The 16904-nt window shown below is 40.4% G+C and overlaps 1 protein-coding gene across 8 annotated transcripts in view; it reads right to left on the reverse strand.

Moving 5' to 3' along the window:
* The window catches only part of NSMCE2 (NSE2 (MMS21) homolog, SMC5-SMC6 complex SUMO ligase), a 231632-nt gene that overhangs the window by 152015 nt on the left and 62713 nt on the right, over nucleotides 1-16904 (reverse strand). For all 8 annotated transcript variants that reach the window (XM_004011642.5, XM_027972906.2, XM_012183579.4 and 5 more), the window contains exon 4: nucleotides 1954-2107. In XM_004011642.5, coding sequence (XP_004011691.1) covers nucleotides 1954-2107 — 154 coding nt within the window. The remainder of the gene's footprint in view (nucleotides 1-1953; nucleotides 2108-16904) is intronic.

A 16904-nucleotide genomic window follows, 5' to 3' on the forward strand; every position in this document is an offset into this window, starting at 1 on the left:
ACAAGCCTGGTGCTAACCAGCATCCTCACTAGCATACATCTAAAGAAATGAAATCCAGGAGGCATGGCACCAGTTTAACTGATAGCACTAACAATGATGCACTAAAAATCACATTTTTGCAAGTAAAGTATATACATCTTACACAGTATCTTACAAGAATATTAATTAATATTTTGCTTGTTTTACCATTTGATATTTTAAAATTTTTAAAAAGATTACTTTAGGAGACATAATAAGGAAAGTTCTCTTAATTCTAGTGTTACCATATGTAAGGAAACCATATATAAGGAAGTTTTCTTAAATATAAATTTACTCTGTAGTAAGGTTTAACTATCCAGACAAACGATGTATACTGCTGGCCTGGGGAAACCTCTTCCTCATTCCTCATTTTAGAGAGAATTAAAGAAATGATACTATAATTCCAATAATTATAATTCTGTTGAATATACACTGTTAATTAGAAGGCACTTCCACATGAGTATATGATTCTAAAGATCTTTATAGTTTTCTCTTATGGAATAATAACTTTGTAAACAATAACAAAGTGGGAAGAAATTTCTGTTTTTTGAATATTTGTCCTTTAATCTGCATTATAAAATATCTAAAAAAAAAAATCAAGAATTATGATCAGATGCTAAATCTGCCATAATTTGTGATTATTGTCTCCAAGAAGAAAAATAAAATAATTTGGTTATTTTGACCAAAGCAAGAACTTCAATTTAATAGCATCTAGAGCAGAAAGGCACTAGCAAATTATTACCTATTTGGAGAATTGTTATCCATCTGGGGAAACAGTACAGATTAATTTAGAGAGATTTGGTAGCTATGCTGTTCAATGAAGAACAACAACCACCAAAAAAACACATAGATTTGAAATGTGGGGAAAAATGCTTACTATTTAAATTTACAGTAAAAGCAAAAGTCTCATCATGATTGCAAAACATTCCAAATTGTGAAACTTAAGTTATTTGTAAAACAGACAAAAGTAAAGCTGCTTCCTCAGTTATTTTTTGAGATCTCATCATCAATTTAAAGAAAATGCTTATATTTAAAAGAAGGCCTATTTAAAAATAGGAATCCTGCTAAATACAAATATGAACATGAAGTAAATTTATCTTATATCATGTATTCCTGTCCCATGTATATGCAAATGAAGATGATATGAAACCAAAGTTAAAAAAAAATTACTTTCTTCAATTCTCTAAGGAATAAAAGAGCCTCAAACCTAAAGAACAGCAACTGATGCTAGTGTAAAAACAATAAAATTACGTAAAATTGGTATGTAGATTATATGGGGAAAAAGGGAGAAAAAAAAAAAGGACATGTACTTCACTGTATAAAAAACATATTTCTGCCAACACTGTCTTCAAGATTTTGGGGGTACAATTAATAATTTTTCTACTCTCATTTTTAAATTAAAATTATGTGCATTAAAAACCTGAGTATAATAAAGTTTCCTAGGAAGGCAAAAAAAGAAAAAGAAAATCACGTGGAATTTATACTACCACCCAGATAGAACAGATCAAGAGGATTTTGGTCTCATATTTGAGAAAACATTGCTCCTACTACTGTAAAACAGCAAAACTAGAATCAAGATACAGTTATTTTAAAGCTTGGCACAGCAGTTTAAAGTTTGAAAACTACCTTTGCTATTTAGTTTTATTTTTCCAATTTCTTTCCCAGCACTGGGACAATAACAGTGTAACTTTCTCTACCTGCTGGGGAATTTTCTTAGCACTTTGTGGAAACCGTTGGCTTTCAGAAATGGATAGGCTGATTTGAACCAAAAGTTAGACAAAATACAGATTTGCAACAACAATAAAAAAGCGATTCAGAAAGAAGATCAAGCCAAGCAGATAAGCAAACTCTATAAAAATCAGTTTTCTGGGACTGTTCATCCAGTCACTTCCCTAATTTAAAAAAGCCAAACCAAAGCAAAGCATGCTGACTTACATTGCTTCTTTAGTTCTTTCAGCTGTTGTTTAAATTGGACAAATTTTTCATTATTTTGAAAGTCTGCATCGGAATTCTTATTCTGTAAAGCCAAAAACTTCTTCTCCACTAATAATTTTAGATCAGGTATTTTCTCTGAACGTTCTTCTTTTACCTGAGGAGGACAATAAAATTACTGTAGTTAAATGTTAACAATGACACAGTCTTGTAACAGTATTTTTCTTGCATTTTATTCAAATATAAATATAGAGGTAGAAAACAGAATTTCCTTCAACAGAGAACCAGGGAGACAGGGCCCTGTTTCAGAAACAGACTGCTAGTGGACAGCTGAGAAATTCATTTACCCCATCTACCCTTTGGTTTCTTACACTATCCCTTCGTTGCCCTGCTAACTTGCCGTGTCCAGACAACTACCACGCAACTGTGTCCCCCACCTTCACCCGAAACTGAGCATGACGGTGCTTCTTCTCATTTAGGTCTATGCGGTCCCTCCTCCTTCTTCTCAAGTCTGTCCTGCTTTCTCTCCAGCACTCCTCTTCTCTGGTCCTAGGCCCCAGCAGGTGAGGCTAGCTCCTCCTTCACAAAATGAGTGGAGACTTTAGCCCCGAACTTCCACCATCTGCAGTCACCTGGAGTAAGTGTCCCTAGTCTGTTCAAAGCTAACCTCTCAATCTTTATTCTCCCCTCCCCCAATATTTTATTATAAAATTTTCAAACATGCAAAAATGTTGAAAGCATCATATTTTACCATTCAAAGTCAAAAGATTATCTGTAAGTCCTCTGCTTTGATTATCTTCTGTCATGGAGGAAAGAATTAGATAATCTTCTTTTGTTTAATTGCTATGCATGCGCCAAATCAAAACTGAAAATTAAGCATGAAATCAAAATACCTAAATCTATATATAAAGTACGGAGTATAGGAACTGTCTTCTCATTGCACTGATGAAGCTCAACCAGTGCTGGATCCATCATCAAAGAGAGGTGTGAAAAACGTGGCGAGGCTTTAGCGACAAGTCATATGTAATTGAAAATTTAAAATAAGTCCTATCAGGCTAAAGAAACAATAAAGCCCAGTTTGGAAACAAGAAGGTACAAAGACAATCAACCGAATAATGCCTAATATCACAAAAATAACAGTACTTCTATCCAGTGCATGGTTATTCTCTATCTCTACACTAGAGAGAACAAGATAAGGCAAGTTCAAGGCTGTAGCAAGAAGAGGGCACAGAGCAGACACAGAAAATAAATGATGAGTTCTCAGAAAGGAATAAGGGGCTCCCTTTCTGGATTTGTAAAATAAAAGCACACATGTGAAGCTTCTCAAGGCCTTTGATTAGTATGAAATTATTAATCTTTCATGATCAGAAAGGAGCTAATCTGAGCAGATATCGGTAAACGCAGATGTCCCTTTCCAACAAAGTCTCTAACCCACTCAACACGCTTAATCTCCCCCGATCCAATACAACCACTGCTGAGGAGCTGAGCAGAAAAGTGCAGGGCAGGGGATGGAGGCATTTTGGAGTTGACAATGCAGCAATGTGAAGTATGACTAGGAAAACCTGAATACATCAAATTTAGTGATTCAGAGTACTTTCTTCCCCCACAGCTAGAACCTCCAGAGAACTGCTGTAAAGCACAAAATTTCACTGCAGCAAATACGTTCTCTGGAAACTTGATGCTGCACTTGGCATAGCTATCCACTGCAAAGAGAACTTACTGTACTCCAGCTCTTAAAATGAGAGCCTGGAAAATATTAAACTCATTATCTGTTTAAATCAATGCAATAAATAGGAATCAATTCTATTTTTTAATGGTTTCTTGCATTGTTTGTATTCTCAAGATAAAGAGATACAGAATCCCAAATGAGGAAAGAAAAAAGCCATTCTTTGAGTTGTAAGTTGACCGTAAGTGTTACCTAGTCTGAAATAAGTAAGGATGGCCCTCTTTTCCTAAGACAAACACAAAAATACCTCCAAGAAGTCTGAGGGATCTATTAGAGCCTTAGTCCATCCTTTCCTAAGGATAAACTGCCTGGGTACAAGACTTAAAACCTGAGTTTTAAGTCACTGGGTGTACTAGTCTGGTAAGACTGTCATAGCAAAGTAACACAAACTAGATGGCTTAAACCACAGAAATGTATTTTCTCATAGCTCTGGAGTCTAGGAATCTGAGACCAAGGTGACAGCAGGGTTGGTTTGTAGAAGGCCATCTTCTCCCTGTGACACAGTCTTCTCTCGTATGTTGTCTGTGTCCAAATATTCTTCTCTTGAAAGGACACCAGTCACCACATTAAAAGGAAGCACCCCAATGACCTCATTTTACCTTTGATTATCTCTTTAAAGACTCTGTGTCCAAACACATTCTGAGATACTAGAGGTTAGGCCTTCAGCATATGAATGTTGGGAGAATACAATTCAGTTCATACACTGGGTTAAAGGAATTTTAAGAGAGAAACTAACTGAGAAGTAAACTTAGCAGACACTGTAGTTAACAGAATGGGAATTTAATATTGTCCTGGAAAGAAAAGGTCATGTTTTTAAGTAGCACCCACTTATCAAGTGAGTGGCTTCTCTGTGTAGCTAAACAGGAGAGAAGAACAGAAAAGCTGATCAGGAGTAGGTGCTGAACAGCTTTGGGAGCCAGGCTATGAAAGTGAGGCTTGATTTGATAGGCAGCAGGGAAAGACATTAAAATACTCTAATGAATAAAGTGATAATACCATGAAAATTTTCTTTCTTAAAAAAAAAAAAAGATTGCTGTAGTTAAAGCATAGAGGATGCATTAAGACAGGAAACGAAAAAGAAGTTACTGAACTATGCTAACTAATGGCAGAGGGGCTGGCAACTTGATCAAATTCTTTGCTATTTTTGAAGCAGAATTACTGAGTCATTTTGTGAGAGGAAGACATGAAACTGATGATGTCTTTAAGATTTTTAATATGAGCAACTAATTAAATAAAATTTTCTTGAGGAAAGAGAGGGCAATCCTGAACGTCTGGACAACATCTAAGTGGAAAGATCTAGTAAGCAGCTGGAGAGACATTTAAAATGAGAGCATGTGAAGGAAAAGAAGAGAAATGCAAAAGGAATTCTTTAAAAAAAAAAAAAGTGAAGAAGAGAACCAGGAGTTAAGGCAAGTCCAAGAAGAAAAGAAAAGAAGAGAATTTCCTTAAGAGATGCTTGTCCTTTGGAAAAAATGATGCAGGAGAGCTCGAGTAAGATAAGGGCTGAAAAGAAGCCACTGGATTTAATTACCAGGCACCGGTACACTGCACTGGAACTACTTATCTGTTTCAACCTACTAGCCTGCAAAGCTTCTCTCAGACAAGGATCATTTCATGGTGCCCAATATACCATCTATGTTACAGCAGCTGCTCAAATGACGCTGATGAACTAGTGAATTACAGAGATGGCAAATTCTACTCTAGTGAGGTAAGAAGAGGGACTAAGGGGGTACTGTATGAGCAAGTGAATCAAGTTTGGCAGCAAGGGAAGGAGAAAGAGATGGGAAGCAGATCCTGGGAAAGAGAGAGCAAAGGACACTTGTTTATTCATAGAGTGGTCAACAGTAGCTTGAAGTGAAGTTGACATGATGGCTGAGAAAGAACATGGACCCCAAGATCAGACAGGTCTGGGTCCCTAAGTTGTGGATTTGCGGACAATCCTTCTAGGCCTTGGGTCTATCTCACTTCTTAACTGGAAATCAGGAACACCGTCAATGCCATGAAGACTTAAATATGCCACGTTTGTGTTTAACTCTGGAGCACAGAACATATTAATTTTTTTTAATTCTTTCCTTCCAACTTTAGCATAGAGTCTTCAACATGTTTGCAGACTGAGAAGGAACCAGTGAGGGAACATAAATCAGAAACACTGAGAAAAAGCAAGTAACGGATTTCATTTGAGGAAATCCTTCAAGTACTAGGGGCTTCCCTGGTGACTCAACTGGTAAAGAACCCACCCACAATGCAGAAGACCTCGGTTCAACCCCTGGATTGGGGAAATCCCCTAGAGAAGGGGACCGCTACCTACTCCAGTATTCTGGCCTGGAGAATTCCATGGACTGTATTCCATGGGGTCGCAAAGAGTCGGACGCGACTGAGCAACTTTCACTTCACTTCAAGTATCAGGGCAAAAACTAGAGAGAGAAGACCATCTGCAGAAGCACAGGAGTCTTTACCAGGGGTCCTAATTGCCCACAGGGCTGCACACGCACGGACCTGAGGAAACCCCCAAGAAGCTCAGGACAACAGGGAGTGGTGAGCACCGTGCAGAAGCAGCCAGCAGCAGCCCCAGGGGAGACGAAGCCGCCCCACAGCTCTGGGGGACCACTGCCAAGTGACAGCAAGTACAGGTTTCTAAGGAAAAGGTACATTTCTAGACTTCTGTGAGATCTTTTTTTCTTCTGGTCTTTAAAACAACATATAGACCAAACAATACATTATCAGCCTGAAGCCAGGAATTTGAAACCTAACTTAACCTTATTAATGCAAACAAGATGTCAATATTTTGGACACAAAAAAGCAAAGTACTACTGTGATCCACCATCGTTGGGGGTCAAGTGCAATCCCCAGACATCTACTTTAGGGATGAAATATGGTCCTTTCAAACAGGACAGAGAATAACAGGGAAAGGAGAGTGTGGGGAAGTGAGGGGAAAGTAAAGGATTCCATTCTGACATGCTAATCCCAAGTATTAATGAAAACCTTGGGCTCTAGACTGGAGATTAAAAATGAGGCTCTTCTGCTAACTGAATGACATTAGAAAAGTTACTAAATGCATCTAACCTTAGTTTCCTCACTTGTAGACAGAAAATAATAACAGGATTTCCCTCCTGATGTTGCGGACAGGAATAGCTAAGATGAAGCAACACAGCTCTGGTGAGCTCTTTGTCACAGAGAACAGTCAGTGAGGAGTAGGTGTTATTGTTGTGATTATCATTATATGTATCTCCAGGGTAGCTGGATACCCAGGCCTGCAACTCCACAGACTGACATGAACACCCACATAGAGAAATCAGGGCATGGATTTTAATGGAAACCTGGAAATGAATGGGATTACCAAGGAGAGGAAATAGAAACCAAAAAAAAAAAAAAAGAGAGAGAGAGAGAGTAAGGCAAGAACTCTGGAGAATACTGAATTTATGGGGAAATTTGAAGGATCAAGAAATAAAAAGTGCAAGAATTAACAGGACAACCAAAAGACAATGTCCCAAAAGTCTAGGATGTTTCAAGATCTGTCAAATGCTGCACAGAAGTCAAGTTAAAGAAGGACTGAGAAGTGTCCACTGGATTCAGTGACTGGGTCACTGGGGACTTTAGCAAGAGCCAGATATGCACAAAGTGCTGACTTCAAAATTCACAGATTTTTGTTGAATGAATTGTTTCAAGATGATGGAGCAGTGAAGACAATGAAGACAAAACACATGTTGCCAAATCTTCCAGAGACTCTCCAACTAACTGCTCAGTTTGAGATCAAAAGCACTTGAGAAAGTCTAGCTACATTTAATTGGAACCCAACAATCCTGTGACTTTAGTATTTGTCTTACGTCAGCCAGGGAAGGCAATTAAGGAGCTGACTGTAACAATGAAGTCAGATCTCTGGTGGCTTGTCCCTATGAACAGAGGCTCGTTGTTTCAGAAAAAGAAATAAAGGTAGGAACAAAAGGAAAGCTCGTGGTCTTTACCCATACTGAAACTACATGTTATTTTCAGCATGCTTTAAACTAAAATTTATAATATGATGATCACACACTTCATTTCTTTCAAACAATATTGTACACATATGCAATTACTCAGTGTGCCACTTTATTGCCACAGGACAAAGTCAAGGTCTCCTCCTCCAATCATTACTGCCTTATAGCTATTACTTCATTGGGAGAGAAGATCACAGGAGTGAAGGATATTAATGGACTGAGTCATTCACACACTTTTGAATCATGGGAGAATCTAGTATGAAATTAGTCATTCTTGTAACTGAACCAAGACTCAAGATGGATTTACTCTCTCCAAAACAGCCACTGTTAGATGTTTGGCTCCCAAAAGAACATATACCTAATGATTTATATTTTGGATATCACACAGCCTTGAGAAGTTTATTATGGGTACACAGTGGTGATAAGCAATATGCTTTGTGTTCTGCTCAGTATGCTAAGTATCCCAAGTTCCAATCCATGATCTAAGGCTGTGGGACCTACTTTCATGCTGGGAATCCAGGGAGAACTGTCTCAACTGGTCCTAGAACATTCATTCAGCAATATTTACAGAGTCCCAGCTGGATCCCAAGCAGCATAATGCACTTAGCATAACTGCTGAGACATTTATGGAGGTTGGCCCAAACTTACGACACACCACCAACCCAACTGGTCATGCACTGGGTAAATTTATATAGGCCAGCACTGGGTAAATTTATATAGGCCAACATTGTCTCCACCTATATATAGCAAAAAAGCTTGCAGAAGTTTTCATTGAAAGGCATGTCCAGGCTACAAATCACTATGCTTTCACTGACTACAACCTAACTGCAATGGAGACACATTATATTTTCTAGAGACTTTACTATACTGTACCAGACCTTTAAAAAAAAAAAAAAAAGGACAAACCCACATATGTCACACACACTAATGATGACCAGCATGGATTATACCCTTCATCTCAGGCCAGTTTCTGTTGTCAATTGCACAATCTGCACTGAACTCTGTTGGACTCAATTATTTGCAGTTGAGTGAGTTTCCTAGTGCCATTATTTAGTTTGACTCTTGACAGAGACACTTAAGAGGGAAGGAACACTTCCTTGTTGAACATTATGACACACTGAATGGACGTCTCAGTTTGCCCAGGTGTTGTAATACACCATTATTGGACATGGAAACATCTTTCCCTCTTCAAGCCTTTCAGAAAAATTTTGAAAACGAGTAAATTCAAACCTGTGGGAAAGTGCCATTGGTCTGGTTCTAATGGACACGTCCTATTGGAATAGACAGTTGTCCCACAGATGGCAGCTGAATGAGGCAACCTCATCTATGTACATCTGTTACTAAACATTTCTGCTGTTGAAAATTACTCTGATCATTCCTCATGGCATTAATCCCACTATAAGACTATGACCAACAGGAATGACATATTTGTTACAGGACTCCAATATGGTTGGGGGGTGGGGGGAGACAGGTAAAGGAACCAAACTGCTGATTTGCCTTCCGGGCTTTGTTGTTGTTTGCTTTATTTTCTTCTCTATTTTCCCTTTCTTTGTTTCTTCAGCAGAACTTATAGAAATAACCATTATTTACCTATTCTACTTATTCACCCATTCAATAAATACTTACCAAATGCCTACTGCATGCAGGCACTGTGCTAGGCACTGAAGATTCCTTAGTAAACAGACTAACCTGGTCTCTGTTGGTCTCTTGGGATTTGGGGTATAGTGGAGGAAAACAGTACTATTCAAAGAGTCAAATATACTATCATCAGCTGTGAGAAGTGCTGTGAAGGAAATGTATTAGATGCTAGGAGAGCATGCAACAACATAAATGCCGAGAACATCATTTCACAGGCAATCTTGCTATGTACTGCTCAATTATAAACACAGGTCAGGCTGAGGGGAGAGTGAGATGAGGATTTTTACTGTTGTTATTAACAAACACATTGCAACTGCACAAAACCTTTCATCTGAGTGGTTCAAAGCCTTCTATGCACAAGCATCATTATCCCAATTTGACAGATGTGAGAAATGGGCAGTTTACAGTGATTAAGCGTCTTGCCCAAGGTCATACTGAGTCAGTGACAAATGACTGCAACTCATTCAAACCTCCTTTCAACTTAATTTTGCTTTGCATGTGCCTCCAAGTGCCAACTCAAAATGAACTTTTATAACTCATCCGAATTTTATGAAAACATACTTGATTTCAGGCAGATATCCTTCACCTTCAGTGGCCATTTGTTAGTTCTCATATGAAGACATTTATTCTGAATTTAATAAAATTGCATTCCTATCCACTAAGCCTCTGTCAAAATCTACAGAATTATTCAATGCCTTATTTACCACTACAGTATCTCACTCAAGATTTCAGAATAAAAAAAGGACAGCAATGGGTTGACACTAATGGGATATACTGGGTTTCCCAAGTACCCCATTATCCAGAAAGATGAGATGATCTCCTAAAAATGCTAGATCGTCTGCTGAAGATCCAGTGCCAGTGCTGCTGGGGAAGCAACACCCCATGAGGTTGATGTCCCCCAGCATGCGGGTAACCAGTGAATAATATATGAGAGGATTTCTCCAATAGCCAGAACACCAACCAAGGGACAAAAATTGAATTAGCTGTGAATCTTCCCCTCCCTCACTTACACCTAACAACCAACTTGCATTTTTTTTTCTGCCATGATTGCAACTCAAGTTCTGCAGGTCTAACAGTCTTAGTATCCAAGAGAAGACTGATTTTACCCAGGGACTCAACAATGCCTTCAGTGATTTTGGGAGCTTAAACAGCAACCTAGCAATTTTGAGCTTCTCATGACACTGACCAGACAGACAAAAATTGAGGTTACAGAATTGGTTGGGGCAATGAACCTTAACTACCAAGGGTAAATAGGATTACTGCTACCAAGTGAGGAAAAGGAGGTGTGTGTCTGGAACCTGGACTACCTCCTAGGTTTGCCACATCATTGTCTAAAGATAAAGAGAGTCAAAAGCAACTCCATACAGACAGGATATCACCAAGAACACATATACCCCAGTAACTGCTGTTGTAGTCAGGTAAAAACCTACATCATTTGAGAGTCTATTGAGGGCAAAATGAATATACAACAGGTACTAGAGAAGGGAGTTAAAATACCAACTATGGGTTCAGGATCAATAGCAAAAGCTAAGTATCCATATTTCTTCCTTGGTCTGACATGTACAAATTTATGTTTCTAACTAATTTCTTCCTTTCTTTTCCTGCTCCTATTTTACAAAAAGTAAGCTGGTGGCTCCGGAGAAAGCGATGGCACCCCACTCCAGTACTCTTGCCTGGAAAATCCCATGGACAGAGGAGCCTGATAGGCTGCAGTCTATGGGGTCGCGTAGAGTCGGACACGACTGAAGCGACTTAGTAGCTTATCCAGCTGGTGGCTCACTAGTTACAAAGGACCATAATGGAACAGAAGGCACATAAAAGAGTGTGTCCCAAATATCCTAGATTTGGAAACAGACACTTAAGATGTTGTATGGGGGAAAGACAGAGCATATTTTTCACTTTTATCAGAGAGCTGCAACATGTTAGAACGGAGCAATTTCCTATTGTTGCACTGTTAGCAAGTTTAAGTCTGGAAGGGAAGTGCATACAGAGGCTGAGTGGCCAAGCTCACTGGTTGAGAATATAGGAACCTTTCCTTTGTTTGGGGAATTTTCCACTTTATGAGTGATACCTCACTAGGGCAGGAAACAGAAATTCACTTTCTCAGCTTCCATGCAAGAAGAACACAGACATGTCAGCTTGACCCCTGGCCTGCGGGACTTCTGTTATTGACACTGACACAAAGGAGGTACCAGCAGAGCCCCTGCAACCAGATTACCCAAGGATTTAACATTTAAATCCCAGCTCTGCTTCAGACAAGCTGTGAAGTCTTAGGCAACCTCTGAGAAACCTGATCTCCTCATCTCTAACTCTACAAAAGTCTCTGCATTGTCATGAATACTAAATGAATTAATGCATTTAAAGACTGTAGGGCTTTGGAATTCAAATACAGTAGCTACTAGCTACATGTGGTTATTAAAATCTAAATTATTTAAAATTAAATACAATTAAAAATTAATGAGGTGGATGCAAAAGTAATTACAGTTTTGGACTGTGAATTTTAAATCATTGTAACTAGGCTCAAATACATCTTTATTAATCAAAATAGGAACCATTATAGTCAACACACTTTTGCCAATGAGAAATAAGTTAGTCTATTCCTGTAGCATAAAAATCTCTGCTTCGGGATTTGACAAACTCTTGGAAAGCATTTTCTGCATCCTGCTGGTTGCAGAAGTGTTTTCCCTGCAAAAAGTTGATGAGATGCTTGAAGAAGTCGTAGCCAGTTGCTAAGAGGTCAGTGAATATGGCGGATGAGGCAAAACTTCATAGCATGATTCATTCAATTTCTGAAGAACTGGTTGTGCGACACGCAGTTGGGCATTGTTGTGGAGAATAGGGCTCTTTCTGTTGACCAATGCCAGCTGCAGGCATTGCAGTTTTCAGTACATGTCATCGATTTGCTAAGCATACTTTTCAGATGTACTGGTTTCACTACGGTTCAGACCAGCCACATACCACCAAACAGTGACCATGATCTTTTTTGGTGCAAGTTTAGCTTTGGGAAGTGCTTTGGAGCTCCTTCTTGGTTCAACCACTGAGCTGGTCATCACTGGCCCACTTTCATCACACATCACAATCTGATCGAGAAATGGTTCACTGTTGTTGCATAGAATAAGAGAAGACACTACAAAACAAGATTTTTAAAAAAATTTCCAGTCAGTTCATGAGGTACCACTTATTGAGCTTTTTCACCTTTCCAATTTGCTTCAAAGGCCAAAAGACTGTAGAATGGTCAACACTGAGTTCTTCGGCAAATTCCACGCAGTTGTAAGAGGATCAGCTTTGATGACAGCTCACAATAGTTGTTTTTACCTTCTGATGGTTGGCCACTATGCTCCTCATCTTCAAGGCTCCATCTCCTTGGCCAAACTTCTTGAACCACCACTGCACTGTATGTTCGCTAGCTATTTCTGGGCCAAACGTGTTGTTGATGTTGCGAGTTGTCTCCGCTGCTTTCCCACCCATTTTGAACTAAATAGAAAACTGTTCCAATATGCTTTTTGTCTAACATCATTTCGTAGTCCAAAATAAATATAAAATAAGCAGCAAGTAATAAGTCATTTGCAAAAAAAAAACCAAAACATAAAAATGAGAAATGCATGTTAAAATGATATATAACGTAACTACATTTATTCAGAATATATTCCAATATCAAATGGCAAATTTCAACAGTGCAAAAACTGCAATTACTTCTATACCAACCTAATAGTTCTTCAGTCACGCTGTCATATTTCAAGAGCTCAAAAGCCACAGGTAGCGGCTACCTTTCTACAGTGCTTATAGAGAACATTTCCTTTACTGCAGAAAGTTCTACTGAAAAGCGCTGACTCACAGAATTATTCCTGGCACTCAGTAAGCACTATTATTATTAACTAGTATTGTCACCTTTGTTATTATTTTACATTACATCCCCAGAACTTCTTCGTCTCACATCTAGAAGTTTGTACTTTTTGAGTACTTTCACCCGATCCCCCTCCTTCATCCCTTCCCCTCAAGTCTGGCAACCACATTATCATTACTGTCACAAGAGCAAGTTTAAGATACAGTTGAATTTAAAACCTGGTGGACATGCAATTAAATGAGGTCTTCTGACAAGAATCAGCAGAGTATCAGTTGCAACAATTTCTCTCAATTTATAGCTTATTATGGGCAAGGTATTGAGCTAAGCACTTCACAGAGCTATTTTATTTAATCTTCCTAAACAAATAAACAACCTGAGAAGTAAGAACATCCATATATTACAGATTGGGAAGTCGAGGCCAAGGAGTGGTGTAACTATGAGCACTCAAAATGCTCATCAGTATGGGATGTGTGATTGCCAGGTCTGCAAAACTCCTAAATCCATGACAGCTTCAGTTTCATTTCCCTACAGATTTACTGAGTATCCACTAGGGGCCAAGCACTACATAAATGCTGGGAATACAGTGGAAACAAAAGAGACCAAGACTCTCCCCTCATGGACTCCGAGTTCTAATTAAGAAGAACAGTCAGAAAAGATATAATTAGCCGGATGGTAATAAGTGCTATGGAGAACAGTTAAACAGGGTGGGTGAGCTCCTCTATGATGGATGGTTATGGAAGGCCTCACTGAAAAGATGACCTCTGAGCAGAGACCTGATAAAAATTTAAAAGGGCAGGGGGGAGTAGAAGGAGATAGAATCAGAAGTGAAGATGGAGTTGTGGGGTGGGGGCAGACCAGGGAGGCCAATGCGTGGCCTTTAGCCCCTGCTTGGAGAGAGATGAGAAGGACTGAGCAGAGGACTGAGAAGATCCGGTTTCCCTTTTTAAAGGATCACTCTGGGGCTTTCTTGGTGGCTCAGACAGTAAAGCGTCCGCCTGCAATGTGGGAGACCAGGGTTTAATCCCTGTGTTGGGAAGATCCTCTGGAGAAGGAAATGGCAACCCACTCCAGTATTCTTGCCTGGAAAATCTCATGGATGGAGCCTGGTAGGCTACAGTCCGTGGGGTCGCACAGAGTTGGACACAACTGAGCCACTTCACTGCACTTCGCTTCCGGCTACTGTGATGAGATCAGGTTTGAGGGGAGGAAGGGCGGCAGCGGGAAACCACTCAGAAGCAGACCAGTCAGCAGGCGTCCGCTGGCCCAGGAGGCAGCGGCCCAGGCCAGGGTGGCAGCAGAAGCAGCAACGGGCGGTCGGATTCTAACCGCATTCCGGAGGCGGAGAGACAGGGTGTATTGATGAAGCCTGCGGATGCGGGCGGCGAAACATTAACGGACTGAGGACAACTCTGACTAGATGAAATGGTACAGATGCCATTTCCTGAGAAGGGGAAGTTGGGAAGAACAGCTGGTTTTGGAGAAAAAAACAACCAACCAACCAAGAGTTTAGTTTTAGAAAGTTAAATGTGAAATGCCTATGGGAATGAAATGAAATGGGGATGAAAAGGAGACAGTTGTACGTCTGAGACATGGTTTTGGAGAAAAGATAGGGTTATAGTTATAAACACTATGAAAGATGACTAAGTGTGTGGTGTTATGAGAACACAAGATACATCTGGCGGACAGAGGCTGGGTGATGTCAGGGAGGGCCGTGAAGAAGGAGCCAGACGAAGTTTATGAAGGGCAGGAAGGCGACAGTGATCTGAAAGGGAGAGAGCACCTCTACCAGAAAGAATAATGTGTACTCAGCCCAGAAGCAAGAGAACATTCCTAGAACTAGCATAAAAGAATGGTAAAAAATTGAGGCTACCAAGTTAAGCAGGGGTATACGAATTTAATCCTGAGGGTAATCAGGAATAACTGAAAAAGGCAGGTAAAATAATCAAATCTGCAATTTAGACAGAGTTCTTGAGCTACTAGATAGGAAGCAATATCTGTTGTGTTGTTCAGTCGCCAAGTTGCGTCTGCCTCTTTGTGACCCCATGGACTACAGCCTGCCAGGCCCCTCTATCCGTGGGATTTCCCAGGCAAGAATACTGGAGTGGGTTGCCATTTCCTTCTCCAGGGGATCTTCCCAACAAAGGGACCAAACCCGTGTCTCCTTCACTGGCAGGTGGTTCTTTACCACTGAGCCACCTGGCAAGCCCAGAAAGCACGTTAGAAGAGAACAAAACTCTCTGCAGAAAACTCTCCATGGGAGACTAGAGATTATGAAAACGGCGATGAAAATCATTTGCGAGTCCGTAAATGCTGGTGATGGAATGAGCGCTATGAGGAAGTAGGAGTGAGGATGATAATCAGGTTTCTGATGTGGGCCACTGGGGTAGACTGAAAGCAGAAAGACCAAACAGACGACGTGTGTGATTCTCAGCCATGTGATCTGGAATGGAAACAAGGATTTGGAACTCGGCAGCACAAAGATGGGCTTCCCAGGTGGCACAGTGGTAGAGAACCTGCTTGCTAAAGCAGGAGACCAGAGAGCCATGGGTTTCATCCCCAGGTTGGGAAGATCCCCTGGAGGAGGAAATGCCAACCCACTCCAGTATTCTTGCCTGGAAAAAACCAGGAACAGAGGAGTTTGGTGGGCTGCAGTCCATGGGGTCATGAAGAATCGGACCCAAATGAGTGCATAGACACAGCACAAAGACAGTAATTCAAGTTGAAAACTCAGGAAGAGAGTGCAAAGGAGAGAGTCTAAGAACAGGTAGGAACACCAAGATTTCATGGCTGGAGAGGTAAAGCTGGGTCTACCAGGAGACTATGGAGGCGTGGCTGAAAGCAAGAAGAAACGTCAGACGTGTTGTCATGAAATTTAAGGGCACATAACAATTCAGGGAGGAGGGAGTCCTCCACAGTAGCAAAGTTAAAGTCAAAGAAGAGAACGACTGAACAATGTCCTCTGAGTTTTTCACCAGGTGTGGAATCTTGGGCCATTTCTGCAATTCTTTTGGCCTCAGCATCCTCCTCTATGCAAGAATGTTAAAGTTCCCACTGTACCAGTTTTTTTGAGGATACACGGTGATGCAGCCCAAGTACTCAGTACACTGTCAGACATACGAGGCACTTAAAAAGATGCTCTATTCTCAGTGCCCCACATCTCATGGGATGTCAGACAGGTCAAGATAACAAGGAGAAAAGGGGCTAAAAGCACGAAACCACTCAGAACCAACGGCCTGGGAGCACACTATGCATTTTGAAAATTAGCAATGGAGAGGTGAAACAAACTACAGACTTTGTCCTTTTCTTCCTCCCCTCCCCCAAGGTTCCCTTTCTCCCCACTTAAATGCAGTTTATAATGCAGAAATTCCCCAGGGCCTATCAAAGGAACCTTCTAAGCATATCTTGGGCTTCCCAGATAGCTCAGTGGGTAAAGAACCTGTCTGCAGTGCAGGAGATGCAGGAGTCACAAGTTTGAGTCCCAGGTCAGGAGATCCCCTGGAGGAGGACATGGCAACCCACTCCAATCTTCTTGCCTGGAGAATCCCATGGACAAAGGAGCCTGGTGGGCTACAGTCCACAGGGTTAGAGGGAGTCAGATATGAATGAAATGACTGAGTACGCACAAACAAGCATATCTTAGTAATTACACAAAAAACTGTGTCAGTAAGATAATTTACTACAGTCGTCATAAGTTGGTGATACAGATGTTACGTTAAGAAGGGCAGCTTAAACTCAGGAGCAGTCCCTAAATAAATATTCTGTAGAAACCAAATCT

This window comes from Ovis aries, chromosome 9, assembly GCF_016772045.2.
Source record: "Ovis aries strain OAR_USU_Benz2616 breed Rambouillet chromosome 9, ARS-UI_Ramb_v3.0, whole genome shotgun sequence".
Taxonomy (NCBI): domain Eukaryota; kingdom Metazoa; phylum Chordata; class Mammalia; order Artiodactyla; family Bovidae; genus Ovis; species Ovis aries.